The sequence below is a fragment of the Condylura cristata genome, unplaced genomic scaffold (genome assembly GCF_000260355.1).
Source record: "Condylura cristata isolate star-nosed mole 26May11 unplaced genomic scaffold, ConCri1.0 scaffold00023, whole genome shotgun sequence".
Taxonomy (NCBI): domain Eukaryota; kingdom Metazoa; phylum Chordata; class Mammalia; order Eulipotyphla; family Talpidae; genus Condylura; species Condylura cristata.
Genome location: NW_004567124.1, coordinates 24,621,216 through 24,644,703, shown reverse-complemented (window position 1 = coordinate 24,644,703; position 23,488 = coordinate 24,621,216). Strand labels below are relative to the sequence as shown.

General features: G+C 38.5%; 3 protein-coding genes across 3 annotated transcripts in view; 2 read left to right on the top strand and 1 right to left on the bottom strand.

The window, feature by feature from the left end:
• Window positions 1-528: 528 nt before the first annotated feature.
• Window positions 529-6,435, bottom strand: LRRC57 (leucine rich repeat containing 57). Its single transcript, XM_012728762.1, has 6 exons — window positions 6,245-6,435; window positions 6,048-6,153; window positions 5,811-5,949; window positions 5,143-5,411; window positions 2,781-2,966; window positions 529-2,350 (listed from the first exon to the last, which is right to left on the bottom strand). The coding sequence occupies exons 2-6, from the start codon at window positions 6,129-6,131 to the stop codon at window positions 2,309-2,311; spliced, it is 720 nt and encodes a 239-aa protein (XP_012584216.1). The 5' UTR covers window positions 6,132-6,153; window positions 6,245-6,435; the 3' UTR covers window positions 529-2,308.
• Window positions 6,436-6,462: 27 nt separating this feature from the next.
• HAUS2 (HAUS augmin-like complex, subunit 2) lies at window positions 6,463-22,453 on the top strand. Its single transcript, XM_004687552.2, has 6 exons — window positions 6,463-6,651; window positions 13,334-13,426; window positions 13,785-13,854; window positions 17,217-17,349; window positions 18,431-18,539; window positions 21,556-22,453. The coding sequence occupies exons 1-6, from the start codon at window positions 6,559-6,561 to the stop codon at window positions 21,778-21,780; spliced, it is 723 nt and encodes a 240-aa protein (XP_004687609.1). The 5' UTR covers window positions 6,463-6,558; the 3' UTR covers window positions 21,781-22,453.
• Window positions 22,454-23,191: 738 nt separating this feature from the next.
• The window catches only part of STARD9 (StAR-related lipid transfer (START) domain containing 9), a 103,798-nt gene continuing 103,501 nt past the window's right edge, over window positions 23,192-23,488 (top strand). Inside the window, exon 1 of the mRNA XM_004687551.2 lies at window positions 23,192-23,268. Within this exon, the coding sequence (XP_004687608.1) occupies window positions 23,192-23,268 (77 nt within the window). The remainder of the gene's footprint in view (window positions 23,269-23,488) is intronic.

The following is a 23,488-nucleotide window of genomic DNA, read 5'->3' as shown; positions in this document are numbered from 1 at the left end:
TTACCTCCAGGGTTTAGCTTGGGGCGAAGTGGCTCCTGCAGCCCAAGGAACTTCCAGGCTCGCCTGGGTTTTCCCAGGAGTTCCCTTCTCAGTTATCTGCCTTCTAGTGAGTCCAGGGTGTTTTCATTTCGGTTGAAACTTGCAGTGCGTAAGTCTATAATCCGTTTTCAGTCCTCAATTCCTATGCAGGCCTGGACGCAGTGATCTTGGCGTCTTTACCCTGCCTGCCGCCATCTTCCGGAAGTCCCCGCAGCTGTTTTTTTTTTTTTTTTAAGATTTATTTATTTATGTACATAAGAACTGGGTACAAGCCAGAGGTGCAGGGGTGAGAGGATTCACCAGAGTGGGGAGCTAACCAGGCAGACTGACTGAAATACACTGCTAAGGAGAGCAGCGGGAGGTCAGGAGAGGTCTGCCATGCCATGTGGGTCAGCTCCCTGAATTGAACTCATGCTGCAGTGGCTTCAGACAGCTTCATAGTGCTGTGCTTTAACCTGCTGTGCCACCAGGGAGAGCCCGATAGCAGCTTTTCTCTTGAGAGTAGCAGCTTTTCTCTTGAGAGTAGCACTCTTGAGTTAAGGACCCATTTGTGAATTTGATGAAAAACAACATATCCTGTCTCCCAAACTAGACATAAAAACATATGTAGAGAATATGTATGTATAGAGAGACTAGAGAGAGAGGGGAAAGAGTGAATTCATGCAGAAATGGCTCAAACATGTATCACAGGCTCAACCATGTATCACAGGTAAAGGCAGTTAGAAAGAGGCACTGTGGGTCTAAAGAGCAGAATATGGTATGACTGAGCAGGCAAATTAAAGTGCAGTGAGGCTTGGACCGACCAAGGTATGAAAGGTAGCATTTACTGATTCTCATGGGGCTGGGAATTTTTTAAACATCGATAATTAAATGGCTAGGACATTTAAATTATATATTTGTAAGTTCTGATTTATTAGATGGTAAATTATGGAATGTTCATTTTCAGTAGTTCAATAAAATTAAACATTTAACAAGTTTATTAAAAAACAACTGATAATGATAAACTGGTATCTTGGTTTGAGAAACTACCCCAAAATGATAAACACAGAAAAAAGAACACCTAACCCAGATAGAATGTGAAAGAAAATCTTCCTCATTTAAATACTAGGTTCTTGTGACTTCTTGATTTAATGACTAGACTAGGTTTATAAAAAGAGAACTATAAATATATAGTAAATAACAGCTTTTTGGAAAAGACAAAACTTCATAAGATGACAATGGTAGCTTTCTAAATGTCAATTACGATCTGAAATCATCTATCTTTGTACCTTCAGTTTCTCTTAATAGGCGTGGTTCCAGTACTACAAAAAACTTATCAGTTATTTGAAGATATTTCCCTACTTACCCTGAACAAGAACATGAGATATTTCTTCTTAATCAGTTTACTTTCAAATGAGGCCATTTGCATGCTAATATTCTCCTATCCTCTTCTTTAAAGGATTAACCTTTCTTCCAGCCAGATTTCATTAAAAATACTTTATTTAGTATGTTCTCCCACTCAGAATAAACTTGATAAACATAGTTTTTTGATAGGTAATTTGATTAGTAATTATAAATACAAAAAAGGAAAACTATTACCAGAAAGAAGACATTATTTCTAATGCAGCTTCAGGAAAATCTTGATTATTAAAAAGTCTTGTATCTTACAAGTTTTGCATATACGGTTTTAGCTCTTCTGAGCCCTCTACCAATAAGGCACCTGCAATAGTTAAGAATTTGCTACTGCAGCCTTGGGGAACATTTCTTATTGTTGTGTTGGTGCTTCTCTGACAACATACACTTTTAATCAAGACAGTCACATTTATATACATCCTAACTTTGAAATAAAAACTGCCATTGAACGGATGGACTAGAATAAAATCATAAATACTTAGATTAATCATAGCAGCCTCTCAGAAATTTAAATTTCATAAAAATATGAAATGTTAACAGAGGTGGAATGGCAGCTGACTTTATGAAAGCTCACATGCTGAAACCATGAAATTTCAAGCTATCGTGGAGCTATTCTGCTATCAGGCAGCATTCCCTCTATAAATAGCAACTAGCTACTGGTTTCCTAAAGTCAAACTAATGATGACTTTGAAGATCAACACTGTCCATTACCCTATCCATGACTCAAAATGAAGGACTCTTCCTGTCTGAAATAGGTAATCTCCTGGGTGTCATCTTAACTGCAGATGCTCTTGACAGCAACAGGAACGAGTGATTCAGTCAGATTGCAATAGGTCCAGGTTAGTGTCTTGTAAGGTTGCCATGCTTCTGGAGAACATCATGCAAACTTCTTCTTGGTGGCAGTAAACCTCTCCATGTACTAAAAGTCATGAAATAAGAATATATGTGGTATTGTGGCATGAGTATTTAAACATTAGCCTATTTATTACTTAGGCTTTGGTATGATATTTTTCCTCATTTAGGTTATTACTGGGTAGATATGACACAAAATCGATGTAAATGTAAATTTAAAACACATACTTTTGGAGTTTTCAACTTTTTCCTTTTTATTTTAATAGGAAATCTATCTAACACAAAGATGCTTTACCAAGATGCCTAAAAGAAAAAGGGTATTGACCCAGTCCCATCAGTTAGTTCTTAGAACCCACCTTTCAAAACAGGAACCACATTCTATTAACATAAACAGGATTAAACATACATGCTCTAGCTGTAAATATTCGTATGGGTTCCTTCACCTTTTACCTTCTTAGTAACAGTGACTTGAAAAGCATAAGTACCCAAATACATACCTTATCATAGCCTTCTAGTTCTCGAAGTTTCTTTATTTCAAAGAGGTTGCCTTCCACAGCTAGCAGACAGATCTGGGAATCACTGAGGATACTCTGTGGAAGCATACTGAGCTCAAGGCAATTCTCTTCCAGGCGAAGAACTTTCAGGCGAGGACAGCAAGATATCTTTACCGAAATCTGAGATATCTTTGAACCACCACAACAAAAAAGATTAGGAGAAAGTATGAGCACTATAATGGTTGTTTACTAAATTAAAACAAAAAGCTCATTACTTATTTGTCCTAGTTCTCCTTTCTTTTTCTGCTTCCATCTTCTCACTACCTACTCATTCCAGAAGCATCTGTTATCTAGTTTCTGTTAACTGCTCCTCCACTTCATTTGAAGAAAAAATTTCTGAAGGTCACCAGTAACTCTTTGGAAACAAAATGTTCTCATAATAAAAACACTATTCATTATAGAAAATTCGAGAATCACACATGCTTGAAGAAAAAGTTACCTGTAATCCACTGCCATAAATACTTTGGTACATTAACTGCCAATTTTTTATGTGTACATACATGCCAATGGCTGTCAGTTACAAGGATTCATTGTCCTTATTCCTTGTTTCATTTGATTATCCTGTTCATTCTTTGAAGTCACTACTACTTGTACCTAAGTACTGAGGATTTTTCTTCCTATATTTTAATTTATGCATACAAGAATTGGGGTACCTGCCAGAGATATGGGGGTGGGAGTGAGGAAATTCACCAGATACAGAGTGGGGAACAAAATGGGCAAATTGACCGAAATCCATTGCTGAGGGGAGCAGCAGGCAAGACCGGAGAGGTCTGCTGCACCATGTGGATCACCTCACTGGCCAGGGGTCCAGCTTGTGCTGCAGTGACAAGATAGCTTCATAGTGCTGCGCTCAGACCCCCCTGTGCCACCAGGGAGGTCCCCTCCTCCATATTTTTAATTTCTGATTTTTTTCCTTCTTGTTCCTATTGACATTTTTAAGGAACAATCCTAATAATATTTTCTGTCTAAATATTCTAGAAAGCGCAACTATTCTTAAAGCTATCAGTTCTATTAACACCTCAAAACAATGTATATTCATATATGTACACCTCTATTTCAAACCTGTAGTTCTGGTTTTTAGTCATTTCCACTTGGACGATTTGCCATTGTAACATGTCATTCTTAGTGCCACTCTTTTAGGCAGTGAAGCTCAATACCAGGCAAATTACCTTTGACTCGTTTGCCTCTCTTGCCCTTTAAATGTTCCATGTTATCAGGTTAGATTTACTCTGCCTGGAATACTTTCAGGCTATCACCTGGGAGCTTAATAAGACTATAAATTCTTAGAACCTACCCCAGACCTAGAGAATCAAGCAATGAGAATGGTAGCCCATTCTTAACAAGCTTTCATATATTGCATACACTAAAAGAACAGATGAAAGCATCAGCATAGGTAAATATGAAGTGAGTGCCCAACTAACATTGTTGCTTCCTTTTTTCCAAATACTTTTTCCCAAGAAAGCTTAAAGCATACAAGAATATCCACTTTTAGGGAAATATGAGGCCAATCTCCTCCAAGACTTAAGAATTTTACAATAATGTAAGGTCATCACAAGCTAATATAATTTTTCTACAGTAATTACTGTAATGATTGTAGTGTTCTATATCTGTGTTATACAGTATGAAGCCACTAGTCACATAAGGCTATTAAGCACTTGAAATATGGTTATGAAGAATTGAGTTTTTAAATCTAGTTTAAATGAATTTTAATAGCCAACATGTGTTATTGACTACTGTATTGGACTATAGATCTAGAAAGACAAGACCACCTCATCTGCTTTAGATACATACTAACTTAAGAGTAATATAAACAGTTCTCAAATACTATATTTAAAGTTGTCCAAGAATAAAATGTGCTATCTCCAGAAAGTCTATTACTAATAACTTTTTAGTGAAAGCAGTATATACACTGGACAAAGATAGCCAAAAAAGGGCAAATGAATTACTGCTGATGCCCAGTTTAGAACCTAAGAGTTTAAGCCTCTTTTCTATCTTCCTGACATCTTTGCTAGATGATTAGAAGTGTTTGAGAGGAGGCTCAAAGACTTCAAGATTTGTCTGACAGGAGTTTAATTTTTGATGCCATACCCTGTTATTCACTGTGACTTTCCTACACAACACCCAGTGTCTCAAATAACTCCATGGCATTTTGGGTTTTAAAATTACGCCAGCCCATAGAATGTAGTTCTCATCTAGCCTCATACACATAGTTCCCCGGATTCCAGTTCCATGAATGAAGAGGTTATTCAGGAAAAGGTAAACCCATGTAATATATATAGGAAAAACTCTAACTTAAGCTCTAGACCTGGTTCTGGTTGAGATTGAGTTCGATGATCTGCAGGTCCCCCACTATGTCGGGTATGCTCCGAATCTGGTTTTTTGAGAGATCCACCACATCCAGGTGCCGTAGGCTACAAAGTTGGGGTGGTAGGGCTCCCAGTTGGTTCCCAGAGAGGCTCAGGGTCTTGAGGGCAGAGAGTTGCCCAAAGGTAGATGGCAGCTCTCTCAAGTGATTGTTGTTTAAGCTTAGCGTCTCTAGTTTTTTCAGATTGCATAATTCATCAGGAAGAACAGCTAGCAAAAATAAATAAACAAATAAAGCGTTTATGTGTATTAAGTGGTTCCTTTTGTAAAGGGGTCGCGCAGCACAATGGGACAGCAATTTTCTGCAATCTAGAAGGTTGGCCCTTCCCATTCCATCACTCCCTCCCAAATTAGCAACAAAACCAGTTTTGTTTACATCCCAGGGATGTTCTTCCCTTTCGTGTCCAAATTAACCCAGCACCCATCATTGTAACACGAGAGGAGGCTTGCAGATGTAATTATAAGTAGAAAGTTTCAAGAACTCTGACATTCTCCTGCGTCTTGAGCTCTCTGAACTGTTTCATAACAATAAAAATGAGCTCGAGCGAGAAAACCACCCTTCTTAACTGCTGATCACTAGCAAAAGCTTCGCAGGCACAAAAGCCATACTCAGTTTGTTGTTGTTCAAGGAGAGGCTCTTCAGCAGCGTGAACTTCCCTATAATCATAGGCGGTAGGCTCTCGATCTTGTTGCTGGACAAGTCGATGGTCCTGAGATTGCTCGTCAGCTTCTGCAACTCTGAGGGAAACTGGGGAAAGAGCACAGCGCGGGGAATCCCTCACCGATTAACTTCACCGTTCCCGCCGTCCTATCCCTTTAAATTCCCTGGGTCCCTCCCAGTCTCACCTCGGTCAGTCCACGGTCCTTTAGCTGAAAGACACCAGTTTTCTGAGCGGTTTCTACATGGGCGCGGAGGGCACTGTTTCCCATTCTCGCGCCGCGGTTCAGGTGCCTGCGTAAAGGAAGTGCAGCTGTCACCACTAACCCAGGCACCCAGCCACCCCGTCGGTGTCCCTGTTGGATCTCCATGCCCCAGTCGTCACCTTCTGCAGATCCCTGGATCTTAGGGACTAGCCCAAGAGTGGCAAGGCACAAAGGGAAGAGCAGACAATCCAACCACCAAGCCCTGCTGCTTTGTGACCGTTCGCAGAGTAGACGCCTCTAGGAGCCTATCCCGGAGCCCGGGACTCGCCTACCCAACTGCTCTAAAGGAAGCCCCGGCACCGGTGTTCGCCCGGGGCTGAGCTCCCCGGGCTTCCGCCTAGGAGGAAACGCCCTGTGACGTCATCAGTCCGCGCGGCGCGTTTCCTGGAGTTCCACTCACTCTGCGCGCCACCCAGGCTGGCGGGTCCCCGCCATGGCAGCGGCCAACCCCTGGGATCCGGCGTCCGAGCCTAACGCTGCCGGGCTGCTGCTGGGCCATTTCGTTGCTTCGGGAATGGTCACTCAGGTGCGTGGGCGGTGATGGCGTCATTAAGGGGGTGCCGACGGTGGCGATGGAAGGTAGCTGTGAGGTGGTAGTGCTGATGGGTAGTTGTACTAGAGCTAGCGGAGCCCTTAATGGGCAACAGCGAAAAGACCGGCCAGACTTTGGAACTTGGGTAGAGTGGAGGGAGATTGATTAACCCATCGGGTTTTAGTTTGGGCCGTAGTTTTAGATTGGGCAAAGAAGATCATATTTATAGGCCAAAGGGAAGAGAGAAACTGAAGATGTAGGAAATAATGGGATATAAGTGACAAGGGGTGGGAAACTTGAGATTGAGGGAGATACATTTTGAGATACAGACGAAATTTAATTTCACTAAAAAGGAAACTGTAAATTAGAAAGGTAAAATCAACTGCCGAGATTAGCAGTATGCACATGAAAGGCTAATGGAAAATACATATTTTTTAATACTTAAAAGTCATTAGACAAGTCAGTTTACCTTAACCGTAATTATAAGACGAAGAAACAAAAGCCTAAAGGGACCAAGAAACTGACTTGGTTACTCAGTGAAGTAAAATTAGGTCCTGGAGGCTCCCTTTTCTGTTACACTATGTCATTTCAAAGATGAACCTGATAATGATATTGTGGCAATATCTTGACAGAGTTTCAGCTTCTTTGGCAGAATTCTCCTAGATGACTTGAAGACCTAGTAACCACATATTCCAGATTGGAAACTTGATGGGGCTAGGGGCAGTAATGAGTCCATCAGAAAATGAAACAATCACAGCACTCCCCACTCACTTTCTTCACCTCTCTGATGTTTTCTTAACAAATTGCCTAGTACTTTCACTTGTCCAATTCTGTAACCAAGTAATTTGTAAATTAGTAACATTTGGTAAATGTTGTCAGGCAACACCACACTGATAATGAAAGGGGAGTGGTCCAGCAGGCTACATAATGCAGGATGTTGCTCCAGAGCAAGACCCTGGCCCTTTAATTGATAAATTGGTCATACAGCATCAGTCATATGGGGAAGCAGAAAAGGAGACTGAGTAGAAGAAGCAGGGTAAGGGTGGAACTGTACTCATCTGCTCATGGCTTGGTATGGTAGATCAAGCTCTGACTCCCCAGTCAGGATTTCAGTCTTATCAATAAGGCGTTCCACTGATCAGCTTCTGGGGTCCTTATACACCAATCAACACCCCCTCCCCGCCCTCCCGTGTTCTGGGTCATACTTCTTGATGCACACCCTTCCCAGGGTGATCTAGCTATCTAACTTTATGCTCTTATTTGATTTGCCAGGCACCTTGTAGGGTTGGGCTCCTGTGACCAGGCAGTTCTGACCTTGCTTTAGGAATACAGAACTGTAGGTAACAAAATAGAAGTTGGATAGGCCGCTTAGGATTAGCAGACCCACAAGCAAACTCAAAATATTTGGTATTAATTCTTTTAGAGAATATTGAGGAGATAAACACCTAAACCAGCATTTCTGGTGAGAACATTTTGGGCATTGATGTATAATCTGTTTGGTGGTAGTTTGAGGGGAAGAATCTTCCTAGTGTCCTTTAACCTATTAGACAACTTTTACCTGTTTTTCTTTTCCTTTTTTTAAAAAAAATTTTTAAAAAGTAGGCTTATTAGGAAGACAGGAGAGGAAAAGACACTTGCATAGGCACACGTGGACAGAAGAGCTGACCCAAAAGGGACAGGTTTGCAGAGAAAAAGACCTGCATGGCTGCAGGCAGGCGGCCTTAGGAGAGAGGCCTCCACTGAGGGAGGTCAGTGAGAGAAGACCCTGCATGGTACAGGTCACAGGCAGGCGGGAGGCTGCTGCCCGCAGAGGGAGAGAGTGGGTGGAAAGAAGCACCTGCATAGGCACAGGTGGGCAGAGGAGCAGCTGCTGCTTTTACCTGTTTTTCATACAGGTAAAATCTGTAACTCTTTAACACCTTAAACCTCTCCTGCAATCTTGAAGCACAGCTAGACTCAGTGAAGAAATTTTACAGATTTGTATGTGATTTTTCTTTTTTTTTTTTTAAGGTTTATTTATTTATTCATACAGAACCGAGGTACCAGCCAGAGGTGCAGGGGCTGAGAGGATTCTCCAGAGACAGAGTGGGAAGCAGAACAGGCAGATCAATGAAATACCGTGCTGAGGGGAACAGTGGGCGGTCAGGAGAGGTCGACTGTGCTGTGTGGATCACAGTAGGGGATTGAACTAGCACTGAAGTGGCTAGACTAGCTTGCAGTACTGTGTCCTAGCCTGTTGTGCCACCAGGGAGGGCCCTGTGATTTTTCTTTAAGCAAACTTTACATATGTAAACCTACTTTTTTTTTTTAAAGATTTATTTATTTATTCATATAGAACTGGGGTACAGGCCAGAGATGTGGAGGGTGAGAGGATTCACCAGAGACAGAGTGGGGAGCAGAACAGGCAGATCGACGAAGTACACTGCTGAAGGGAGCAGCGGGCGGGTCAGGAGAGGTCTGCCACGCCATGTGGTCTCCTCCGGGGGCACGCGGGGATCGAACTCATGCAGAAGTGGCTTAAGCTTCTCAGTGCAGTGCTTTAACCCGCTGCGCCACCAGGGAGGGCCGTAAACCTACTTTTTGATAGAAATATTTAGCATTTATTCTTTGTAAATGGTTTGGTATATGACCCTCTTTAGTCTGTTCTTACAGTGCTCAATCATCCCACCTGTATTAAAAATTAAAACTGATGCCTATAATTATACCACTTTGTATATAGATGTTTTGTACTTTGTTCTGTTTTGATCTGCTTATTAAAGAATTATTTCTGGAAAGAAAGGTAGGGTAAACTGTCTGTAGGATAATGGGAAGTATTTTAGTTTCTGTCCTGGGGCTGCTCTACTTCTCTTACATCACAGATATTCTGGCAAGCTTAAGTGAATCATGGCATCTTGATCATCTTGATCAAAGCTCCCTCTGCTGGCAGTGGATAAGATAAGGACCTGGGCCTTCCAAAACAGCTCACCTACTATTTTCACATATCTCAGCCCTGTCCTCTTCTGCACACCCTCCCCCATTTCACAGCTTCTGCTCTTAACTTTTCTGCTGTACTGCCTCCTTTTTAATGCCCCCCCCATCTGGAATGAAGGACAAAATGAAGAAGAATGTCCACAGATACAATTTTTATAAAATTGTTACTATGTTGTAAAAATTTTTATATTAAGTAAGCTGGGTCTGAATTTCAGCTTCTAGTGCTTAGCAACAAAGTCAACAGAAATGCTCTACACAGACTCTTTTAGGACCCTTTCATTTTTAGAGTCCCTTTGCCCCAGTTGCATGTAAAATGTAGAGTATATAACTGCAATAGCCAAAAGAAAAGACTTTTCTATATTCTTCATTTCTTGCTTTTTTTTTTTAAGGTATGGGTTAAGAAAATACTCAAATAGTTAGAATTTGGTTTACTAGAGGAATTTGGCTGCTCTTTCTTTACTTTCTCCTTTTTGGCTCTCCCTTTCTTGAACATTCTCTTTTCCCTCTGGGTTCTTTTGAATGTTCTTGGCTGAACTTCTTCACCCTCTTGTTGAACCCAACAGTTTGCAAATATACAACTGAGATTATATACTAATCTCAGGTATATATATATACCTGGAGAGATGGAGTGATAACAGTGAGTAAATGGGTTACATTGAGATGGGAGATGTTCTACTTTATTTACCATCTACTTAAGAGAGAGTAGAAAGAAAGGGAATGTCAGATGGATATGGAAACATGAAATATTCACCATATTTCTCATTTTAGCCCTAATTTACACTGTTACTGTGAACATGAAATAATATGTAACTTCCCTGTCTTCAGTTCTGTCATCAGTAAGATACCTTATATTAAACACTTTAGTGAATGGTATAACTATCTGTTCAGTCACCTGAAGCAGAATCTTAGGAGTCATTATTGATTTGACTTTATCCCCCCCTCCCTATTTCATTTAGGATTTAACAATTTCATCTTCCCAAGGATTCATGTGTCTCTGCCTTGTTTTCTTTTTTGTTGTTGGCTAGTTATCACAGTGGGTTTTTTTTTTAATTGTGTAATATATACATAAAAAAGCTTGCCATTTTAACCAGCTTAAAGTTTAGAAAATCAGTGACATGAAGTATATTCACAATGTTGTGAAACTTATCAAAACATTAGCCCAGTGGAAACCCCACCCTTATTAAGCTATCACTCCCTATTCCTTCCTTCTCCTAACCCCATTAGTTTTATTTTCCATGCTAACACTGTTTAAATATCTATGTATTATTTGTGATGTTACTTCTTCAACAGGAAACTTTCAACTGCTCTTATTTTTGTCACTATGATTGTTTATCATAACACTACAGATCTACAATTGTGTTGGCAGCTAGATTTCCAGCTTCATCTTCCACCTTGTTAGTGGTGGGGGAAACACACTTATTTGTGCTGACAGTTATCGAGCATTTATTTATTTATTTTTAAAGATTTTTTTTTTAAAGTTTATTTTTACATCATTTTGCACATTTTTTTTTTCATCTCCATTGTAATCCCCACGGGTTTCCCATCACCAAATCACCCCTGTGCCACCACCGTAGTCCCGTGCATTTCCCTCCCTCCCACCCCCCTGTTTTTGATCCCATTCCCCACTCCACCCCCACAGAATGTCTCTGGTCTATGGTTGTTCATTATTTTTGTTATTTTCTCGCCTGGTCCATTATACTCCTGCTATGAGTGAAACCATCCGGTATTTTTCTTTCTCTTTCTGGCTTATCTCACTAAGCATGATCTTTTCCAGCTCCATCCAAGTTGCTGCAAAAGACATGTGTTTCTCTTTTTTGGTTGCTGAGTAATATTCCATTGTATATATGTACCACATCTTTCTAATCCAGTCATCTACTTTTGGGCATTTGGGCTGCTTCCATGTTTTTCCAATTGTAAATACAGCAGCAATAAACATGGGGGTACAAGTATCTTTTTCAATCAGTGTTTTTGTGTCTTTTGAGTAGATACCTAGGAGTGGGATTGCTGGGTCGTAGGGAAGCTCCATGTTTAGCAGTTTGAGGAACCTCCAAACAGTTTTCCATAGTGGTTGTACTAGTTTGCATTCCCATATTTTTAAAGATTTTTATTTATGCATGCAGAACTGGGGTACAGGCCAGAGGTGCAGGAGCGGTGAGAGGATTCACCAGAGACAGAGTGGGGAGCAGGACAGGCAGATCACAATGAAGTGCACTGGGAGGCAGTGGGTGAGACAGGAGAAGTCTGCTGCACCCGTGGGTCACCTCCCTGGCTGGGGATCGAATTCATGATGAGGCTGCTGCAGCCAGTCTAGCTTTGCAGTGATGCACTTTAGCCCCTTGAACCGCCAGGGAGGGCCTAGTGAACATTTATAACATTTAATTCTTTCTGATTTGAATATTTTTTCCACCCATTGTGAGCTTGCTAACATCACGGGGCTTATTTTATTCACTATTTTATATCTTACATTGCATATTCAGTAAATGTTTATAAAATTGATAGTAAACTTTTGCTATGAAGGACCAGAGAATAAATATATGAGGTATTTTTAGTCCATAGGCTGTTGCGTTATTGAAGCAGCCTGAGATAGTTGGTAAATGAATAAAAAAGTCGAGTTTCAATAAAACTTTATTCTGGACCCTGGAATTTGAATTTCATGTAATTTTCTTATGTCAAAAAACAGTATTTCCCCCCACCCCCCAACAATTAAAAAATACAAAAATCATTGTTCACAGGCTAAACAGAAACAGGAGGTAGGTTACATTTAGTTTCCTAACCCTTGCTCTAGGTGATCTCTAAAGTTCTTTCCTATGCTAACATTCTAGAAAAGAAGATTACACAGAAAATTAGTTATTCGGTAAGGAGATAAACAGTGTTTTTACTCTGATAAAACCTAAAACCGAAGGAGGCAATAAAATGGAGACTAATAGAATGAAACAATTAAAAGAAAGGGGTTGTCTTCTTATAATGAAAAAAAATTATTTAAGAGACTGAAAATATAAAGAGACAATATGTATGACATGTAGCCTTTAATAAATCACGATTCTGTGAGGTGGGCGGGGGGGGGGCTGGGGGAGTTTGATTTTAGCCTCAGGAAGATTAGAGAAACTGGTTCCTGGTTATTTATGTAGGTTATTCTCCAGCAATATTAGCCTTAGAATACTTTGATGAGCTATCAGAAACACGAGTCTATTATGTAAGGAAATAGTATAAAATGATTAAATCTTATTTGGTTTTCTTTTAGATATTTGGGGGAAGGATTTGTGATAGTGGAGGTTTTAAAAATAGGAAATACGGCCCTCCCTAGTGGCGCAGCGGGTTAAAACACAGCACTGAGAATCTAAAGCCACTTCCGCATGAGTTCTATTCCCGCCTGCCCCGGAGGTGACCACATGGCGCGGCAGACCTCTCCTGACCTGCCCGCTGCTCCCTTCAGCAGTTTACTTCGTTGATCTGCATGTTCTGCTCCCCACTCTGTCTCTGGTGAATCCTCTCACCCTCCACATCTCTGACCTGTACCCCAGTTCTGTATGAATAAATAAATAAATCTTAAAAAAAAAAAAAGGAAATACTCTTTCTCTGTAATTTTTTTGGGGGGTCATTGTTGGGCCTAACATAGCCTTATACTTTAGACCTGTGAACCTGCTATTCCAATGCACAAAGAAACTTATGTGACATATTGCTCCTCTTTCTGTTCACTTACCAACAGGAAATGTTAGATATAGCTAAGAAATCAGCTTCTTGCTTTGAGAACTTCTCCAGACAACAGCAGATCACAGATATTCAAGCTGAAATCAACCAGGTAATTTATGTTAGACTTTTTGCTTTCTACTTCTAGTATAGGAAAGAAAGCCTTAGTTGGTTCTGACTACAATACTCTTGTACTTAGAGCAGTGTCTAGCACATAGCTGGATAGTTTTTAATTTTAGTAATTAATAGTGGTAATAATATTAATGGTAATAATAGTAGCAGCAGTAGCAGCAACAGGATTTGAACACCAACATGAAAATCTTCAGTAAATCCTCTGGGTTACTAGCATCATTCTCCAATAGCCCCTAAATATTCCTGGGTTTAAAGACTATACAATTTCATTAAAGGTTAAGCTTTTAATTCAGGCCACTTCCTGACTGAGCTACATGTTACTTTTGTTCCTAATGTAGAAAAACCTGGAAATTGAACTCCTAAGACTAGAAAAAGATACAGCAGATGTTGTTCATCCTTTCTTTTTAGGTAAGTGATTTATTTGGTTAAATACACAATCATTGGAATTCCAACTTTTTTGGAGGTTACCTTAAATAAGCACCAGACAGTCCTATTGACTTAACTAGTACAAACAGTACAGAAAATGATCAAGTTGGGAAAGCTTGAAAGACAATGAAAAGCTCTGAATTTTCCAGATTAAAGGATACTAAAAGGACATATTAGTTAGAGCACAGGGTTGAATTTTTTTTTTTAAGATTTATTTATTTATGCATATAGAGTTGGGGTACAGGCCAGAGGTACAGGGGCGGTGAGAGGATTATCCAGAGACAGTGGGGAGAACAGGCCGACTGATGAAGTACATTGCTGAGGGGAGCAGCGGGCAGATTAGGAGAGGTCTGCCTCACCATGTGGTCACCTCCAGGGCAGGGAACAAACTCATACTGAAGTGGCTTTAGCTTCTTAGTGCTGTTTTAACCTGCTGCACCACCATGGAGGGCCCAGGGTTGAATATTTTTATTAGAAAAAACTTTTTCTGTGAAGGATTGTTGAAACACTTGATGATGTTTAAATATGAACTATTTTTAAGTATTGGTAGTATTTTACCAGTTAAATTAAAAAAATATATATTTATTAATGCAAAGAACGGAAACCATAAATTACCTGGAAGCAAAGATAGGCCAAACACTACACGACATACACTTTAGCCGCATTTTAAAAGATAGAGCACCCAATGCAACAATAGTGAAGGCAAGGACAAGTAGATGAGATTACATCAAGTTAAAGAGCTTCTGTATAGCAAAAGGGACATTACAAAAGACAAACCGACATCCCACTGATTGGGGAAAAATTTACTCACATAAAACTAGCGATAAAAGGATTGATCACAAAGATACATGGAGAACTGATGAAACTCAACAAAAATAAACAACCCTATCAAAAAATGGGCAGAAGAGCTAAAAAGACACTTCTCCAAAGAGGAAATGCAGATGGCCAACAAGCATATGAAAAAATGTTGAACATCACTTGTAAGAAGGGAAATGCAAATTAAAACCACAATGAGATACCACCTCACTCAAGTGGAGAATGGCACATCTTCAAACAACTAACAACAACAAATGTTGGCAAGGATGTGGAGAAAAAGGAACTCTCCTGCACTGCTGGTGGGAATGCAAACTAGTACAACCACTATGGAGAACTGTTTGGAGGTTCCTCAAACTGCTAAACATGGAGCTTCCCTACGACCCAGCAATTCCACTCCTAGGTATCTACCCAAAAGACACAAAATCACTGATTCAAAAAGATAATTGCACTCCCATGATTATTGCTGCTTTATTTATAATTGGAAAGACATGGAAGCAGCCCAAATGCCCAAAAGTAGATGACTGGATTAAAAAGATGTGGTATATATACACAATGGAATATTACTCAACAACCAAAAAAAATAAACACATGTCTTGCAGCAACATGGATGGAGCTAGAAAAGATCATGCTTAGTGAGATAAGCCAGAAAGAAAAAAAAATACTGTATGGTTTCACTAATAGCAGGGGTATAATAGACCAGGCGAGAAAAATAACAATAATGAACAGCTATATACCAGAGACATTTTGTGGGGGTGGAGTGGGGAATGGGATCAAAAACAGTGGGGGGAGGGAAATATGCTGGACTGTGTCTTTCCCAAGAATAATATTCTAAATATGTAAATATCTAAAATACTAAAGGGCCCTCCCTGATGGTGCAAGAGATTAAAGTGCAGCACTGAAAGCAAGCTGCAGCTGCTTCAGTGTGAGTTTGATTCTCAGTCCTGGAGGTGATCTACAGGTGAGGCAGGCACATGGGTGACTTGGTGATGGGAAACCCATTGGGATTACAACTGAGATGGAAAAAAATGTACAAAATGATGTAAAAATAAACTATTATATTTAAAAAAAAACAAAAAAAATAAACTATTATAGTAAATTAAAAAAAATTTATTTATGCAGGCATGCAGAACTGGGGGCAAGGCCAGAGGTGTAGGGGTAGTGAGAGGATTCACCACAGAGAGAGAGTAGGGAGCAGAACAGGCAGATCGATAAAGTATACTGCTGAGGGGAGAAATGGGCAGGTCAAGAAGGGCCTGCCTCACCATGTGGGTCACCTCCAGGGCTGAGAATCAAACTCACACTGAAGCAGCTGCAGCTTGCTTGCAGTCCTGCACTTTAATCTCTTGCACCCCCAGGGAGGGCCCTTAAATATTTTAGATATTTACAGTGGTATAAAAAATATTATTCTTGGGAAAGACATAGAGAAGTGTTAGGGGTGAAAGGTCATGATATCTGCAACTTAATGTTAAGAGGGTTAACAAAAATACTGTGTGCGTGTGTGTATGTATAAATCTACATGTGCATAAATACATGGATGGGTGTTCAGAGAAAGAGGATAATGTAGAGCCAAATGTTAACAATTGGTGAAATGTATATAGGGGAGTTCAATAAACTATTCTTGAAACTGTTCTGTAATTTTGATATATTTTCAAAATAACAATTCAGAAGAGATAGCTGATAGCTCCTAATTGAATTCTGGGGAAAATACTGAGAAAATAAAAAATTGTTTATTAGACAAATGTGGCTTTTAGTATTTAATGTAGAATATCAGTGGCAGAAATGACAAAAGACACTTTATGTGAAGAATATAACTGGCTATAAAAACTGAACTAGAAGTTGAGTTGAAAACACTTAGAAATAATTTAGCAATGGATTTGGTTGTTAGTTGGAAAAGTAAGAGGAAATTGTTAATATTAATGGGCCTACTTAGTGGTGCAAGGAGTTAAGTCTCAGCACTATGAAGCTCTAGGCAGGTACTACAGTGTGAGTTCAGTCTCCAGGATGCTGACACACATGGCATGGCAGACCTCTCCTGTCCTGCACACTTTCCCTCTCAGCAGTGTATTTCAGTCAGTCTGCCTGTTCTGCTCCCCACTTTGTCTCTGGTGAATCTTCTCACCTCCTCCCCACCTCCCACCCATCCTCACATCTCTGGTCTACACCCCAGCTCTTGTATAAATAAATAAAATAAACCGTGTGTGTGTGTGTGTGTGTGTGAATGATATATCTATATATTTGATTTCAGGGGAAAATATTAAGAAAATAAAAATTGTTTATAAGATAAATATGGCTTTTAGTGTGTGTATGTGTAGATATATAATCATAAATTTTACTACATATATCTATTTTATATATACATTTACTATATATGTTAAAATTGATGTTGCTATTAAAGATAGCAAAGGGAGAATATTTGGAGAGAATTGGTTGGATTGATTATTGCTTACCAAAGTAAAAAGAAACATTTAGTAATTTCAAACTTTGTTTGTCCTACTGCTAACTATAATTAATTGTTTCTGATTTGGTAGCTCAGAAGTGTCATATTCTGCAAAGCATGAATAATCATTTGGAAGCTGTGCTAAAAGAGAAGCGGTCCCTAAGGCAGAGACTGTTGAAACCCATGTGCCAAGAAAACTTGCCTATTGAAGCTGTTTATCACAGGTAGACTGAAAAGTAGAGATTGTTACATATCTTTTCTAAGAATAGTATTGTTTACTAGTTCTTTTATAGCATAAATCATTAAGCAATATACTAGTGATTGTATATGTTAACATTATTACTAATTATGGTATATCAAACTAGAAAGAAAATCCTTTGCTTTTCAAGAGTTATAAGCTGTGGTAAAGAGTTCCTTTCCCCTGTTATGTTTTGGGAATTATCCATTATGACTTTAATGACTTTAATGATAGAAATTGGATCTGTAACATAAAGTAAGATAGTTAAAATTTTTTAATATGTGTAGATTGTATTCTGTGGAGGAAGTTTATTATTAACTAATGTTGCCTATATATAAAAATTCTAGTGGGGGAGTTTAAGGAAGGACAGATGAAAAAATGTTAAGTGAAGGAGGGGAAAAAAACTTGTGTTCTGGTCTCATCTCTGCAGTTCATATGCCTCAAAGCTGTGGGCAAATTATTTAAATTTTTGTCTAGGTTTCCTATTTCATACAATGGGGATTCTTTCTATTGCTTTCTTCCTTATAGGGCTATTACAAGTTATCAAGTTGAAAAAGTAGTTTATTAATATTAAATAGTAATAAAATAAGGAAGCAGGCATTTGGGAATATGATCGCTAACTTCTCTACCACTACCTTACTAGCTGAACATAAGCAAATCACTACCTTGCTTAATGTCAGGTATCTTGTAGTAAATTAATAGATATTAAAAATCTCTTTCTTGTGTATATAATCAGGATCTACTCAGTACAATACTATTAATGTGTATATTACACATTTCATATACATACATGCACACACATCAGAAGACTAAGTAGTGATTGTAAAACATTTTGTAAATGCATGGATTCAAAATAATTGTTACAGGTATATGTACTGTCTTCACTCTTCACCAACAGTGAGTAGATTGAATTGGAATGAGGTTTTAACTAGGGAAATTCCTTTATATAGATGAAAAGATATTGACATTGAGGTTTGTCTAACACTAGTTTGGGTTCCAGTAAGATCAGTGTTGTTTCTTTTTTGCGACAAGTTAAATCTCACTAAAAGTAAGACTTTTACTTGCAGCTATATGGTACATTTGCTGGAGTTGGCAGTGACTTTCATTGAGAAATTAGAAACCCACCTTGAAATAATTAGAAATATCCCTCATTTAGATGCAAATCTAAAGAAAATGGTAAGTATAATAATAGTACTTAAGTACCTCATCCCTGCCTTTCACATCACTTAGCTGTGTTCAGTTTTTTTAATATAAGAATCTCAAGTGCAGTTTCCTTGTTTAACTTTTTGATAGCTAATATTATGAACTAATTTTTTTTAAAGCAAGATGTTCTTTTATATTATATTTGGAAGTCACTTTACAGTCATGATGTAAGAGTCTATACTGTAGTTATCATGAAAGAGAAACAGATGACCAATCTCAGATTTTCAGGGTTTAGTGAAGTGAAAGAGTATTATTTTATTTGCACACTGAGTACAGCAGAGAATTATAAAGAAGATGTTATCTATGAAGCACATTTCAGGTTAATTTTTTACTTCTTATTGTAAGGAAACTAAACTTTCAGATCTACTTTTACTCCTTATTGTACAGAAACTGAACTTTCAGTTCTACATTTTACTACCTATTATAAGGAAACTATAGTTTTATAAAAATGGAAAGGCAAAATAAAATGTTAAAGGTCTAAAAAAGGTATCTTAAAGAAATTTCTTGTATTTAAATGACTTGCTGCTTAAGATTAATATCAGTAGTGTACTCACATAAAAAGCCAAACATGGGCTCTTCCCTGGTGGCACAAGGGGTTAAAGCACTGCATTATGAAGCTCTCAGAAGCCACTGGAGCACGAGTTTGATTCCCAGCCAGGGAGCTGACCCACATGGCATGGCAGACCTTTCCTCACCCACCCACTGCTACCCTCAGCAGTGTACTTTGTCAAACTGCCTGTTCTGCTCCCCTCTCTGTCTCTGATGAATCCTCTTACCCACCACACCTCTGGCCTGTACCCCATTTCTGTAAGCATAAATAAATAAATCTTAAAAAAAAAAAAACATTAACTTTTTCATCTGCAAAGACTCCACAGCATTCTAAAACTGCCTTTACTAACTTTAATAACACAGACTGTTTAGTAATCTAATAATCAGGCTACTCTTATACTGTCAGGTGTGGTTAACTGAGAAGTCTTATTCTGTCAGCATTGCTAAGTCTTGTTAACACAACAAGCACAAAGAAGGAATTACTACCACTTTAGGGAGTTTGTAAGTAAGATGGGGGTAAGAATATTTTAAGTTTTACATAGGAGTTAGTAATGAGTTGAATCTTGAACAAAATTTTGGGGAAAAAATGCTTTGGCCAACAGCAACAGTGTGAGGAAAGACATGAAAAATCAGTGTCCAAATGTAATTCAGGAGAACAGTGATAGTCTACTTTGGCTGATGCTTGAACCAGACTAAGAAATTTAGACTTTATGCCTGTATACTAGAGAGCCATTACCTTTTATTTTGTTCTGTAGAGTAGGGCACAAAGAAGTGACTTGCTTAGTTAGAGCTGTACGTTAATCATAGAGGAAAAAAGTATGGTGAAGAACATCAGCATCACCTGGTAACTTGTTAGAACGATAGGATTGTAGACTTCATTAACCTTGACCTTTAGAATCTGATCCTGTGTGTTTTTTTTTTTTTTTGTACTGCATTTTGTTTAGCCTTTTTATTGTTGGAAATATATTTAAAAATTGTTCTGTGGTAAATACACTAATGCACATCATATAGTTATATTCTTATAGACATGCTCTAGTATTTTTGTGAGAAAGATTTCCTGGAACTTAATTTCTTTTGCCATACACCTACTCTACCTTTAATGGATCCTGATTTTGTTATTGCAGGAACTAGTATTGCTTCTACTGGATTCTTTTTATTTATTTATTTATTTAAAGTTTATTTTTACATCATTTTGCACATTTTCTTTTTCCATCTCAATTGTAATCCCCGCGGGTTTCCCATCACCAAATCACCCCTGTGCCACCACCATAATCCCGTGCATTTCCCTCCCTTCTCCCCTCCCCCCCCCTTTTTCTCGCCTGGTCCATTATACTCCTGCTATGAGTGACACCATCCGGTATTTTTCTTTCTCTTTCTGGCTTATCTCACTAAGCATGATCTTTTCCAGCTCCATCCAAGTTGCTGCAAAAGACATGTGTTTCTCTTTTTTGGTTGCTGAGTAATATTCCATTGTATATATGTACCACATCTTTCTTTCTTTCTTTTTTTTTTTTTAAGATTTATTTATTTATTCATACAGAACTGGGGTACAGGCCAGAGATGCGGAGGGTGGGAGGCTTCACCAGAGACAGGGTGGGGAGCAGAACAGGCAGATCGACGAAGTACACTGCTGAGGGGAGCAGCGGGCGGGTCAGGAGAGGTCTGCCGCGCCATGTGGTCACCTCCGGGGCAGGCGGGGATCCAACTCATGCGGAAGTGGCTTAATCTTCTGAGTGCTGTGCTTTAACCCACTGCGCCACCAGGGAGGGCCTGTACCACATCTTTCTAATCCAGTCATCTACTTTTGGGCATTTGGCTGCTTCCATGTTTTTCCAATTGTAAATAAAGCAGCAATAAACATGGGGGTACAAGTATCTTTTTCAATCAGTGTTTTTGTGTCTTTTGGGTAGATACCTAGGAGTGGGATTGTTGGGTCGTAGGGAAGCTCCATGGGTCGTAGGGAAGCTCCATGTTTAGCAGTTTGAGGAACCCAAACAGCTTTCCATAGTGGTTGTACTAGTTTGCATTCTAATCCTGTGTTTTAACAAACTCCTCTGCTGACTTCCGTGCACATTTGAAGTGGAAAACTGTGGGTTAGAGAACTAGGCAGAAGAACCAAATTGGAGAAACTTGGAGACTAAATATAATCATTCAGATAAAAAATTTAAAACAGAAAAATTAAAGATTGTGTAGATTTTTAGATTTTGGAGTTCAGATTTCTACAACGTGGCTATTATTTGGACAAGGTAATAAAGTTTTCAGCCTTGTGACTTGAGGATGATAATGATGAAGGAGTTAAAGTGGGGGAAACACATTTTAAGGAGCCCTTGTATAGTGGCCTGGAGAAGGTAAAGGTTTTAACTTTTGGTATTGTAACCTAATAGTGATAAATTAGTAACAGATGTAATTTATCTCCTATTTTTTCTTTCAAAAATCACAGAGTAAAGCTTTAGCAACGACGGATATTTTGGTGACTAAAACAGAAGAACTGGCAGATAATATACTTCAGTGGCGAGAACAACAAAAGGAAGTCTCCTCTTGTATCTCCAACATATTAGCTGAAGAAGACAATCTTCATAAACACTATCTTCATAAACATGACATTGTAATACCTTCTTTACCTTTTACTTCTAAAGCTCATGTCCAGGCTACTAAAGCCAAGTGATTATGAACTATTTATTCTTGCTTAAATGTATGTAGTCCTGTGAGGTCATTTCTAGTCAACTGTAACAAGGATATTTATAGTTTTTGCTGCTAGTAATACTTAAAAAGCTCTCTTTGTATTGAAGTACTAAGATCCCAAGTTCATTAGGACCAAACTGAATTTTCCCTTAATGTTCCATATGTTTTTATTCCACTCTTTCAGTGAAACTAGTCAACATCAAATGTAACTGACAATTAACAAACATACCCTAATCATATCTCAGACAATAGATATTATTATTGTCTTTTTTTTTTTTAATGCTTTCTGCATTGGAAGAATCGTCATGAATCTGAAAGTAGGTTGATTATTCCAAAGGGATTTCATAAAGGGTACAGAAAAGAGTAACATAATATAACTGGCTATCTTTTGAAGGCCTTCTTGCCTAACATCTGTGAACTAGGCAAAAAAGGCAGAGCAAAGCAAAGAAAAAGGCACATTATTGTAAAACTTTTAGAGGCTTGCCTCAATTATTTTATCTGAGATTATTGTGCATATCAAAGGAGTAGTATATTAACAGTTGTCTCAGGATATATTCATTTGTACAACATTATAATTATGCCTGGTTTATTTTCAGACTTGGGTTTCTCTTTTGCTTTAAAATGTGTTCATGGAAAAAAAAAAAATGTGTTCATGGTACAGACTACTCCTGTCTCGCCCACTACTTCTCTTAGGAGTGTGTTTCAATAAATCCACCTTCTCTGTTGTTAAAAAAAAAAAAAAAATAATGTGTTCATCAGTATTTTCATCTTCTGCATTCTGTATCACTAGAGTTACTGATTCTTCTATTTATCACATTCCTTAACAAAGTGGGTGAATAAAGTAGTTGTTCATACGAAAGCAGTATCATCACCAAAAACTATCCTGCTAAAATAACCAGGGATTTTGTTTTGAAGCTGACTTTTGCAAGTGAGATATAGAAGAGTGGTCATACTACCTTACACACTGCCTAACACATTTAAGCACAACTTTTAGTTGTATTTCATCAGAAATTTGTTCAAGCCCAGCCTTGATTTCTAACATCTTACTGTTTTTTTTTCTTTGTGTGTTTTCTGTGTGTGTGTTTGTGTGTATTCACAAATATTAATGTGACTGGTTTCATATATATGTATGTATGTATGTATGTATATATATATGAAACCAGTCACATTAATATGGAGTGGTGAGTACATATGTATTTGGTTTGTCTTCAAAATAAAAATGAACTTGTTTTTAACTAAAATTTAGTAGCCCTTGTCTGAGTCTTCTGTGGTAGAAGATTCTCTATTTAGCTTACATAGAAGCTATCTAATTCACAGGAGTTTGAGATTAGTTGAACCTGAGGTATACCTCAAAGTGAAAAGCTATTTATTGCTGTATTTATAAAAAAGGAAAAATGATAGAAAAACTAAGCAGCACACCAACAGTTCCAGACCAGCCTTTCCAAAGCGGTATTACCCACACCTCCATAATGTAAAAGAAAGATGTTCTAGAGCTATTTTTTGTTTGTTTTAAGTATCCATGTGTCCAAAAATTGAATTTAAAAAGTTGATCAGTAGTTCTATTATTTTTTTATTCCCTGCAAAGTTATAGTGAGTAGAGAAGCCATTCTGAAGATTAGAATTGCAGGTGAATCTGAACTGTAAATCTGCTGGCCTGATTCTTTACTCTGTGGTGAGTACTTTTTTTTTTT